The sequence below is a fragment of the Seriola aureovittata genome, chromosome 18 (genome assembly GCF_021018895.1).
Source record: "Seriola aureovittata isolate HTS-2021-v1 ecotype China chromosome 18, ASM2101889v1, whole genome shotgun sequence".
In the NCBI taxonomy this organism is placed as follows: domain Eukaryota; kingdom Metazoa; phylum Chordata; class Actinopteri; order Carangiformes; family Carangidae; genus Seriola; species Seriola aureovittata.
The window spans coordinates 5,731,899-5,744,470 of NC_079381.1; the positions used below are offsets into that span (position 1 = coordinate 5,731,899).

The 12,572-nt window shown below is 40.5% G+C and overlaps 1 protein-coding gene across 4 annotated transcripts in view; it reads right to left on the reverse strand.

The window, feature by feature from the left end:
* Window positions 1-3,702: 3,702 nt before the first annotated feature.
* Window positions 3,703-12,572, reverse strand: part of grin1a (glutamate receptor, ionotropic, N-methyl D-aspartate 1a) — a 40,080-nt gene continuing 31,210 nt past the window's right edge. For 2 of the 4 annotated variants that reach the window (XM_056403463.1, XM_056403464.1), the window contains 3 exons: window positions 10,000-10,026; window positions 9,127-9,237; window positions 3,703-5,700 (listed from right to left, as the gene is read on the reverse strand). In XM_056403463.1, coding sequence (XP_056259438.1) covers window positions 5,632-5,700; window positions 9,127-9,237; window positions 10,000-10,026 — 207 coding nt within the window. In that variant the 3' untranslated portion in view covers window positions 3,703-5,631. The remainder of the gene's footprint in view (window positions 5,701-9,126; window positions 9,238-9,999; window positions 10,027-12,572) is intronic. The other 2 variants (XM_056403465.1, XM_056403466.1) reach the window with 1 other exon arrangement.

Here is a 12,572-nt window from a genome sequence, read left to right on the forward strand (position 1 = left end):
CACTGTTCACACAGACCATAAAAATACCATAAATACAAGAAGCAGCTGACAATAATAATGGCCCTGCCTACATGTAATGTCCACACAGACTGTAAAGCAGAGAGGAGGAGGAAGAGAGACCTGAAAGTTATGATACGTAAAATAATAAAAAGCAGACACCCTGAATAGCATCAACTGATAAAATAGATTACATTGGCAACAATATGGACTAAAACATAACACAACCTCAATTCAAGGTCCACTTACTAGTTTGTTCCAGAGCTTTCAATTGTATCTCGGTCCACATCAGTGTATGGACTTGTCACAGAACTGTAGTTTTCTTGTTGTAAATATGAACTGAAGTTATTTTGTCAAACTGCTGTTCCCAAGGTCAAAAATAAAAAGGGGCATCGGTAAAGTCTGGAGATTTACAGGACAGCAGATTAAAAAGAATCATAGCAGCAGAGGCAGAAATATTCTCACTTTTACTCTCAAGTAAGGGTCAAGCTCCGATTATACTATATCCTACATTTCCCATAATGCAACTCAATACCATTTTACGTAAGATACTGGCAGACTAGCAAATGTTTTTTTTAGACTCTAAATCTCCATTCAGGGCCACATAAAACATTACACAACTGTGGTCACAGGCTGAGTGACAATGACACAAGGCCGTTTGCATATTATGACTAGATGTTGCTAACAACTTTAATAGGTTATTCAAGTGTCACGATAAACCATGGAAGTGTGACAGTGAGCCAGCATGCACTATAGTACCTGAGACCTGACCCTGACACTGAAGCAGCTAAATGGAATCCTTCCCTGATACACTGTCTTGGTTTGACGGCCTCAATCTCAAATAAAAACAGGACGGCAAACCTGGTTAAGATGATCAGCATCTGGATGTGGGTTTGGCTCAGCTTCAGGACATTTACAGTCATTTTGTTTAAGGCTTCCTTGACTGTTTTTGATCACCAGTTTAACTATTTCACTTGCCACTGACTGTCCACTGAGACATCAAATATAGCAAATTTAGGTCAAAATGGAAACATTCTTATGAAAAAATATAAACTGTTAGAGAGAAACCCCCGCAATATGTGTTGAAAATAAGAAAAATTTCCCTTTGTACATCAAGCTGTAAATTATACTGTACGTCTTCTAGTGGAAGGTTCAGAAAATCTAATTAGCAGGAACAATCAGCGCTTGAATCACATTAATCTCACTGACAGAGAGTGACAGAGCGTCGGCTGTGATCAGGACAGAAGGTCAATGGACCAGAACAAATGTCTCACCTAACAATATCCCGTGACTCACCTCTGCTTCTACAAGGTGTGTCATTAATTAACAGTGACAGCCATGATTAGATTAATGGCGACACCTTTAATTTAATCATAGATTACGTTGACTGACCCAGTGACTGTATTGGTGCTACGTTCCACTGAGCAGTATAGTCATATTTTTAATGTTTACATGTGACGGCTGCTTAAAAAATACAGATTTTGGATTAGCTAAAGATATAGCTAAAGATATAACGTCTCCCCTTATTTTACCTGCAGGTGTAACATGACATTTTCAGGGGGAGGAGATCCTTGATTTCATTATATGTTAATTATGAGCATTTGTTCTGTGGAAGGGACATAATTTATAACCGGCCTTAATGATTAACAGTTAGCCATGTTAGAGGCTTTGTGAACTTGAGGTGTAGTGATTCTGTAAGCTAAATGCTAATGTCAGGATGCTAACATGCTCACAGTGACAATAGTGCTGTCATGGTAAAGGTTAGCAGGTAATATTTACCATGTTCAACATCTTAGTTTAGCATGTTAGCACGCTAACAGTTTCTCTAAACAGTTACAGTAAGCACAAAGTACAGCTGAGGCCTATGGGAATGTCATGAAATCAAATGAAGGAAATGGTGAAATGGACGTGTCCTCTGGCAACCATGACTGTCTGTACATAATTTCAGGCCAATCTATCTATCCAATCGTTTTTGAGATATTTTAGTCCAGACCAAAATGGTGGACCGAATAAAAACAGGTTACAGTTTGTCAGATGTAACGCTGAGACTTCAGTCATTGCAAAGGACATGATCATTCCTACTGTAATAAAACCTGGTGCTTTAACTGCATGTTTGTTTTATGCTGCATTAGCTCCATTTATTAAAGTATTGTTTCCCACCAGGAGAAAGACACTCCAAATATCTCACAGAAACACAGCCCAGACATCCTGTAGAGATAAAAAAAAGTTGTTACGATGGCTACAGTCCTAAAGTTACAACCTAGAAAATGCGAAAGCCTGAGATTAATATGGCAAAAAGATCTTGATTGTGAGATGAAGGAAGAGTTATGGCAGGATGTGGCCTCAGTTGTTGGCCGGGCTAAAGGGGATATAAGAAGGCCATCCATTATTATTTTATACCCTTCAAAGGCTTAACCCAAAACTAAAAAAGTTGGAAACAAAACAAAGAAATGGGGACATTTCTATGTTCTGTGGGATTGTCCTTTGGTATTGCCTTTTGGAAAGAGGTAAAAAAAACCCAGAATCCCCACAAGTGTTTTTCTCTCTGGCATTAACATCTCACACCAATCGGTGTAACTAAGGCAGAATTTGGGCTAACATGTTTTATTGTAGCAGCCGGGCTTATTTTATATAACTAGAAGAGGGGACAGTGGGTGGGCGGTGGTGAGTGGTTTAAATTGGTGACACGGACTGTTTCTTTAGAAAACTTGATTGCCAAAGCAAAACAAGCATTACGGGTGCCACCCTACATAACTGCTGTCTATTGTTCTTTCTCAAAATATTTTACTTCATCACCTTTGTGCTATCTCTATTTTTGCATTGTGGCAAAATGTTAAAACATAAGAACTTTAACGACAACAGAAGCACACTTCACCTATTGTGCAAGATGGCTGATGGGCCCGAGCAGGAAAATTATTCAAAACCTTCACCATGCACTGCCGAGCCACTGGACCACTGCACAGAAAAATGTCTCCCTTTCTCTAATCTCTTTGTTGCCTTTGCTCATATGGGCAGCACTGTTCCTACTCCACAGAGAAAGACATTGTGGTGAAATTAATCTGTTTCAAGCTGCGCTGCGCTTTCACAATGACTTTTAGATATAATCTTTTAATTGGTGCTCTTGCTTGCAGTGATTTGATCTTTGCCTTTTGTACTTTCTTGCTTGTTTCTGATTCATATGTTGATTTTTCTTTTCAAATGTCTCTTTATGTTTCCTCTTTTCTCTTTGGTATATATCCTCTTCTGTTTGGTGCAGTTACATTCTTCATCTGTAACTGTGAAGCACTTTGAAACTAAAATTGCAGATCTAGAGGTTTATTGATTTACTCCTAGAGGGCCGTGATAGAAACTAATTTATGTTTAAATGATGAGTCAAGTAATCCATTAGTCAGTTTGTAGAAAAATAAACTATAATTATTATGATAATCAATTAATAAGTCATTTATCTAGCATAATTGCAAATATTTTCTGGTTCCAGCTTCTCAAATATGGTGATTTGCTGCTTTTCTCTATTTTACATGATTTTAAATTCAATATATTTTGGTTTTGGACCTTGGGGTCTATAAAATTGGGGTGAGCAGTTTCTCATTTTTGTGACATTATGTAAACAAATTGATTCGTTGAGGTTATAGATTATAATATATAATATTATATAATAATGTAACTGCTTGTTGGAAACCTAAAATAATTAAATCACAGGATTGATTAGACTTGGCAATGTAAGTATATTTTATTTACAGTTGTATAAACAAGATGATTCAATGCAAGGTCTTTACTGGAAAAGGTAAGAAAAACAGGCCATTCCTCCCTTGTGTGCAACTATAATATAACCGCTGTGTGTAACTCTAATGTAAGACATTCTCAGCTTCAGTCAAAATACAAGCACAGTACAATCTCCTCAACCCCATCGACACTGAACCGGGCTATTTACATTTCATTCAACTTAAGTGCTCCACACACAGCTCAGCTAACTGTACACAGCAACAACACGCATCCAAAAACAAACTGAAGCACTGGTAATAACACATACGCATGCATAGGCCAGAATGAGAAAATGATGAAAGCTATGAAACCAAATTGTGTTTTAGCACTTTGTGTGGTTGTTTAAAAGTGTCATTATTTCTCTTATAAAGACTTTGTAAATTTTCTAATTAAGTAAAAATAGATTTGTGGAATTGAAACATAATACAGTATATTGGAGAGGTTAATATGTTTGACTTGTGGTTCTGTTCTAGTTTCTTGGCAAATCTGTATGTTGTTTTTTTTTAAATACAGTTTGGGAGACCCCTCAGCATAAAGTGCTATGCAGTGCCAGACACCAGAAAAGACGCGATAGTCTTTTCAACAAACAGCTGTGGTTTCTCAGCTCCAGAAATTGGGAAACGGCCTGTTTTTGCATCTAACCAAGACCTGCACAGAAACTCGCAAGCCGAACAAAAAGCTTTCAATTCACTCTGGTGCCTTCGTGCAAAAGTTCTCCAGGAGGTTTTGCATGAACGACCAAGTGCTGGTTGGGTGAAAAACCTGGCCCTTTGATGCAACCCCGTCGAGACTGGAAATGAGAAAGACTGCTGCGGCAGGAGAGAGGAAGAAAGCGGGCGTCCCCAAACGCAACATGGCTTGCGGCTGAGTGTGTCAAACATATTTGGACGTAGAAACACCAGCCTTACTTCACTGTTTCATCAGATTGCAAATTAATCTAAAATATCATATATTAACCTGCTCAACTCTTGCTATAAACAGTAGTAAAGCTTAACAGATTCTCTTTAAGAAACTGAGTTCTTACTAGAAATAAGAACACATGCATTTTGGGAGATTAGTGCAAGATTAAAGGGGGGAAAGATACAATTTAAACAACTACAGAATCTGGTATATAGCCAGAATAACAATGATCAGTATCTTCGTTCAAATACGTAAAGCTCTTATTCATATACAAGGACACACATGCTTCGTCTTCATCATCTTCGGTGGTTGACAAGATAAGTCATTGTAAATTATTACTGTTTCCCGATCAAAGAAACGTCATCTAAAAACCTTAAAGTGTAGATAAAAACACAGGTAGTTCCTATTAGAAAATACTGATATCCACTGAAGCTTACAGTACGTCTTGTATTGCTGTATATGTTGTTAAGAAATACTATTACTATGGTAGCTAGGCCCTAACTGGAAGTGATATGTAGAGTACAGTACTCACACCAGAACTGGATTATCCATAAACCAAACTAAACCTGGCTTGCTAAATGCTATACAGCTAATCAGGAAATTGGAAAACATCAAACATTAAGTAAATCCGTGTGAGCAAAAGGACGAAAACAAGGTTAAATAAGTTAGCTGATAATATACAGAAGGAAAAGATTGTAGATGTAGATGAGTCAGATGGGCTCTTCTGTGCATGCTCAGGGGACCCTACAAACATCTAACGCCAGGTTAATCCTGACTTCAATAAAAAGGTGCAGGTTCAGTGTTTTCAGCCACTTCCTCAGCAAGCGGTTTCCTCAACAAGCTCCGTCGGCAGGCGGTGAAAAGAAAAGCTTCAGCTTCGACGGGCGAAGGGAACCCTCCGCTTCCTCTCCTCCTTCCTCGTCTCGTTTCCTCTCTCCTCGGGGAGCGAGCACCAGCGTCTCCCTCTCCTCTCTACACCACAGTGCTGACAGACGGGTCAGACAAGTTGAGTTGGCCCGTGATGTCAGTTGGTGGGTACTGCTGCAGAGGTGAAGAGAAATGGGGGGAAAAGGAGACGCATGACAGGATGTCATTTCTTCACAAAAGCAGCATTCGACAGCTTTTTTTTATTATTGCAATACTAGTATATAATTATCTAAACATTAATTTTGATTTTAAGAACACCTGTGCTTCATTTCTGCAGCAGTTTAGAAGCAGGAGGGTTCTCTACCCCCCCTCAGGCACACCTCAGCTTAGTTTAAAGTTTGGATTGTGTAAAGCGGTTTGGTTGTGCCTGAGGTGGGCTAGTTGGGAGCAGACGTAAGATCCTGAGAGTCTAGACAACAGCCAATTTGAATCAGGCATAATTTATTTATTTATCTTTTTTCAGCCTCACAACATGACTGGGTGATAACTTCCTGCCATGGGTAAAATGGACAGCTCATTTATCTCCCCACAGTCATTTGTACACATGCAGACAGGCGGCTCCTCTAATTTTAGCAGCTCAGGCAGAGAAGGTGAATTTTAGGCCGATTTCAAAGTGCTGTTGTGTCGGACTCTTACGTTCTGTCCCCGCTTCGCTGTGCTTCCATTAAAGCAGAGCGCGCGGAAACAAGATCCCAAATCCATGCAGGTGCTTAGTTTCTATGGCAACACTGTTTTTTTTTTTTGCTTGTGACTGAGTCTTTTAGGTGTGTATCTGTGGCAGCAGTAAGCCACTTTTTTCTTTTTTTTTTTTTACAATGCTGAGGTTGCTTTTTCTGCTTATGAGCAAAAATATAGAAACCGTGTGAAACAATTACATTAAATATACATTCTAAATAAGAGATTTTAACATGCTGTTTGCTGAGGAACAGCTTCATATTTTGGAACCGTGAGATCTGGTGGAGCAATCCACCTCCTCTATAATCCAACTGATTTCCAACGTGCCAATCATAATCCTGACTCAACACTGTGTTGGAAAAACCTGTTTCATAACACCCAATGTGCAAGAAAACATCTTTTGTTGGTACATTAAATGCATTACAAATGAATACTGTACATTAATGAAATGCAGAACCAAAACAGGGAAGAGTCTTGCCTCGGTGTACCCATCTCATACAGTACAGACTTTTTGTTTCTTTCTCAATTAGGCAAGATCTTAGGATTTTAAGTGCCTCTCGTTTTAAGCTGACAGAGCCAATATATTCAAGCATATGAGCTTCATAAGCTGTTAAGATGCAACTAACATGCTGACAGATGGGGCAACATCCAGACTGAGTGGTAAAATGTCAAATTTTCTGAATAAGGTGGAGTCAGAGTGGATGTCCCTCATCTCCTTGACCCGCAAGTTGCATCATCATATGGCTTACAGCCCCCTTTTGGGACTCCTCATGTCGTGTACCTTGAGGGCCTGCTAACAGCGCACCCTACTGGGGGTCAAGTGGACCAGCAAAAGAGAGACACTTCACTGACATCACAACCACAGTTAATGCTTATAAATTCAATAAAACTATGGTGGTTCTTCCTAACATGTGGCACTTCTATAAAGATTATTTCTACTTCTTCTATTGTTACTACATCTATGACAGTTAGAGTAATCGGCATGCTTGCAGAGGGAGAGAGGAGCAGTGTGGCATGTGGGTGAGGGACACTGACACTCAAGTCCATTGATATCCATTAATATAAAAGAAGAACATTTATATAAAATCAAAATAATGGTCAAAGACTGAAGATGGCAAATTAGAGCATCTTTTTTCATTACACTAAATCCTGTTTTATTTTTCAACTGCGAGCCATATCATTATTATTATTATTATTGGTTCCACTAGGGCTCCCAAACCATCTGAACCCTCATACAGACATATTAACAATGGCGATTCCACTCTTCTTCTCTTCAAACGAGACCAATTCTATTGAGAAACCTCCAGGGGAGAGTAGAGGTGGTTTGGCTCAATGCCGAAACATCCATAAAAAAAAAAGACAGTTAACACAAGAGAAAGAGAGAAAGACAGGAGATCAAATAAAAACACAGACACAAAATCTTTTCTTTCTTTCCGACCCGTTAGCTTAGCAGCCATTGGCTACGTCTCCCCTGAGAAACACATTCAAAACACAGTGTTAGTACAGAAGCCTTTCCGTGAAGGTGTCTGCGCTATCTCCAGAGATTATAGCTTTTTTTTCCCTTTTTTTTCGAGGCCTGTGCCAGATTTGGTCAGCGACCAGCTATGTGTGGCGAAGCAGCTGGGTACGAATGACCGAGGGTCACCGGTTTGTCAGAGCACTCCAAGCTTGTGGAGTACAACCTCCCAACCGCAACGAACAGGGGCTTTTTCAACTGAACTGTGAAGGAATGGAGGAAACCTGACACTCTCATTGTGCTGCAACAAAGGAGTCAAGCAAAGATAAAGAGATGGTGTAAAACACAATTTAGAAAAAGAAAAAAGAAAAGGATTAGCTTGAATTTATGCTTGCTTTGTAACACAGTGAGAGTCTAAGGCTTCACAGAGCCCATTAAAACATAAAAGAAGACTGTCTTCAGCACCTGAAAATATACCCTGAAAGAGGCATGCACAGGTCAGACCACGAGGACACTGAAAAATAAACAAGAATTATGAAAAACAAAATATGACAAAGCAAAAAAGTAATTTGATTAATAGAAATCCATGAGTGTAATCCTGAAATAGACATGTTGATAAATAAGACAACACATTAGTTTTCTTCTCAGCAGGACTTGGCCATCACGACTACCTTGGAAATGGGTTTTTGGAAAAATGACAGAACACCAGCGCATGCTTCTCAAACCAAAAGCAAAACAAGAGCGGCTGAAACCCAAACGGAGGAAGTGCGGGCGGGATTGGTGCAAAGAAAGGTGGAGATACAAAAGATCAAGCAGTTCAAAAAGACAGGACGTGAACACGAATATATAAACACACAAACACACACAAACTGCACGCTCAGGTACAATACACACACCACAACGCCACTAAGTAGGACACAATCGCCAGAATCCACGTCCAAACCAGAGGCACGGAGGAAGAGCAGCCCAAGACAAAACACCACTGGCAGACTGCTTTGCTTTTTGTCGCCCCCCTCCTCCAGAAGCCACTAATCCCATCAAAACCTCCCCCCGAAAGCCCTGGACACTTGGGACGCCCCCTCCCCGAATTCAGAGCCCAGCTCCTGGCCTGGCCTGACCTGAGTTCCTGCACTGATGCCCTCCGGCCTGTAGAGGAGCTACAGATGCTAAATGGTGATGGCTGATCAATGGTGAACGGACAGACACGTGGCAGAGGCCGCGGAGTCGTGTGGAGATGGGTGAGTGGAATATGGGACTCTTTCGCGGTCGGATATGGGGATGTAGGCAGAGAGGACAGAGAAAGAGAAAGGAGAGGGCTGGAAGTAGAGACAGAAGAGGAGGAGGAGGAGGAGAAAAGGAAAGAGAGGGAGGAGTAAACAAGGGAAGATGTTTCTTCTTCGTCTCCTTACCGTGTCTTTGGAGGACCTACGTCTCTTGATGCTGGAGGCCAGGGTGGTACTGATGGACCTAAAAGAGGCTTTCTTTTTGGGGTCGGGCTCTGCTCTACCACTTTTCCTATCCTAAAATAAATATATGTAGAAACATTATTCATGTCCTCTGACTGGGGTGATAACCGTGGTTCCAGTCTCACCCATTCTCTCTTCCCACCACCACCACCACCCCAATAAAATTACCTTATTTTAAATTGTCTAAATAGAGGGAGGGTCCTTGTGAGAAAGACTACAGCACTTGGAAATGTAAAAATGCGCAAAGAGGGAGAAAGAAAGGGATAAAGCTTAGTTAGATGTGAGAGTGGAAATAGTCTGTTCAGGCTGATATGAGGGCATCTGCATTTTATGTAACATTATCACACTGGGACTGCACAAGATGGCACAGTAGTCCTCTAGAAATGTGCTGACACATTGAGTCGGCCCCTAGAAATGCATTGAAATGAGTGATGACTAGTAAAGATGTCAGTGGGTGTGATACCTACGTCACGCTACTTTAACCGTCTAAAGTATTCTGCCTGTTCGCTGCTCGAACACACACTTTACAGTTGAATTCCTCAACTCAACACACAAGTGATCTTAACTTATAAATGGATCGACTAAACATGCCAAATATGACTTAACAAGTTATCTACAATCTACTTAGAACTTGGTTCTGACACAGGTCAGAGAAAGAAAAAAAGAAAAAGGAAGCAGTTTTAACCATATCCTGAGAAGACGGCGAAGCCAATTTGGTGCCCTCCCTCCCTCATACCATCAGAGTGCCCCACAGCTACTCTCAGCACAATTACTGCGTGTTTGTGTGCAAAAAAACTCATATTAAGGTATTCTTACATCCTGAGTCTCTAGAGAGGAAGAGGGCTGCATAGGGGAGAAAAGAAAAATAAAATAAATTTCCATCCACTTGATCGTTATTACTTTAAAGTAGATCCTTAAGCAAAAGCCAAGGGAACCAAAAAGGGTGGATATTTAACAAAAAAATAAAAAATACTAGCAAAGCAAACAACCACATCCAAAGCCAGGCAGGTATAAAAAGTCGAGAAGCTACGGTATCAGAGGCCACTAAATGCATATCAAAGAGGGAAAACAACAGCGACAAAAGTCAGTAATTAAAGCCCATTTAAAGTCATTATACCTTAAAGTGGTATAATGGAAATTCACCCCACACACAAGGGAATGGGATGGAGGATGAGATGGAGTGCAAGAAAAAAAAGGTTTGAGAAGGAATGGTTGCCTACTGATGCTGCAAAACAATATTGATATTGTTAGTAAGTTAAAGTGCAAAAAAGGAAAGATGTGATTTTTCTACGTATGATTTCATGATATGAGAAGATGGAGGCTAAAAGATGCAACTTCTAAAAAAGAAAGCACTCTAGGGTGGATGTTAGTATAAAGTATAAGTGGAGGATGAGTGAGTAGTTGCCGGGAGGGAGGCCCTTTTGGGTGGGCGGGGCAGTGTGGTGTGAATTTCAACATGCTTTATGGATGGAGGGAAGGAATAAAGGGGGAAAACATAGAATAAGTAAACACAAAACAAATAGCATGACAAATCAATCCTGGCCAGCACTGGCCCGCAGTACATCCTTTTTCATCAGGTCACATGACTAGGCTCTTTCAGGGTACAGTTGTACCACCCATCACCCCGCCAACCAGCACTTTTCTCTCAACCACCCTGGTGACATGATCTGAGGTGGGGAGCAGGCATTAGCTGGCGTGGAGTTCAAGGTGAGAGCTGGCAGAGGAGTGATTGGTGCACAACATCACTCCATTTTAGTGCAGGTAATAGCAAATAAAATGTTTTTCCTGTTGGAAGATGACATTTCTTGTTAGTAAATGGTGAAAGTCAGCCTGTGTAACAAGCGCCTCTGACTGTATTCATCTTGATTCAGGAAAAAAAAAATCAATGCCCAAGTGACGTCAGTTCTCTTCCTTTACTCTTGACTTTCCGCCATTTCTTACACGTCTGAGACTGCAGAATTGGAGTGTGGCCGCTCTGAGCCCTGATGAGGTGCTGCGTGTGCACAGTCCCGGCCATGCAGGGCATGCTGGACCATCAGATGAAGCGTGGCATGGGACTTGCACAGTGGACAGAAGCCGCCTGTTTCGCGCCGGAAACAAGCGAGCCGCCGCTAGTGCATCGTCATTATACATCATCATCATCATCATCATCATCATCATCATCATCATCATCATCACAGAACAGGGAATCCCGACACTTTGTATTCAATCCAAACTGACACCAGTTTCAGTCTCGTTCAGACTGTGCACTTCTGAATAACATCTGTTCTAAAAGGGAAAGCCAAAAGCTGAACGTGTAGCCTCTCAGTGATGTAGTGGTCAACGAAATCTAACAGCAACATCACACTAGGACAAATCAGTAACACTTAAATTGAACATAGAGCAATATAAATCTGTATGATGTAAATTTATAGAAGACATTATAGTTGCCTGCATTAAGAGCAAGTTGCAAAACAAGTGGAAGCCCATATAGTTCATACCAGAGCCCAGATATTATTCGTCAATATTAACACATTACAGATATGTTGCCATTAGCATCAATGTAAAGAGGTGATTAGAAAAGGAACTTCTGATTTCTGTTAAATTTAGACTAATTTCCTGCAAAACTGTATCTAAATTTATTTACTGTGAAGCACTTTTCAGACATGGTACTCATAATCCATAACATCACCGGCTTCATCTGCCTGTAAAGGTAACAGCTTCAGGGATTAAAAACCCTGGTTTCCATCTTATAAAATGTTTTTTCAAACATGACACACCAGTGTGGAGAAAGCTAACATGCTCTCCTAGGATTTTTTATATCTCTGTACTTGTTGTTGGTGAACGATGTTGTAAGCCTACACACTGTCATCTGTCACAGTCACGTTAAGCTGACTTGTTATCTGGTCCTTTGCACAGAGAGGGAGAACAGCTGTCTAATTTCCAAATATGTTTTAAGAAAGAACTTTAGCTGTACAAGTTTTGTTTCATAAATCTGATGCTTTGGAATGAACGCTGTAATAAAGGAACAACTTTTAAGACAGTGTAATCTTGTACGTACCTTTGACTACATTTAAATCAGACTTTAGCCACGTTGGAAATGTTACGGAAATGTTTGTGCGACCCAGTCAGACTGGTGTCAGGACTTTTGCGATGTGCTATAGCCGACTACTTTTTGGCTACTTGGAAGCAGCAGGAACAGATTGTGAACGCCAAACTGACCCATTATCACCTTTTAAGTTGATATGGTGACATAGTTAGCAAACATTTAGCTATTTAAATGCACAGCAGATAAAGGGAAATGTTAGCATCTGTTTGCAGTTGTGTTTCTGTCCAAGTGATGAATTGTCCAATATTCACTCACCTAAGGGAAATCTCTGGCTCTTTAGATGCTAGACTCGACATTATGT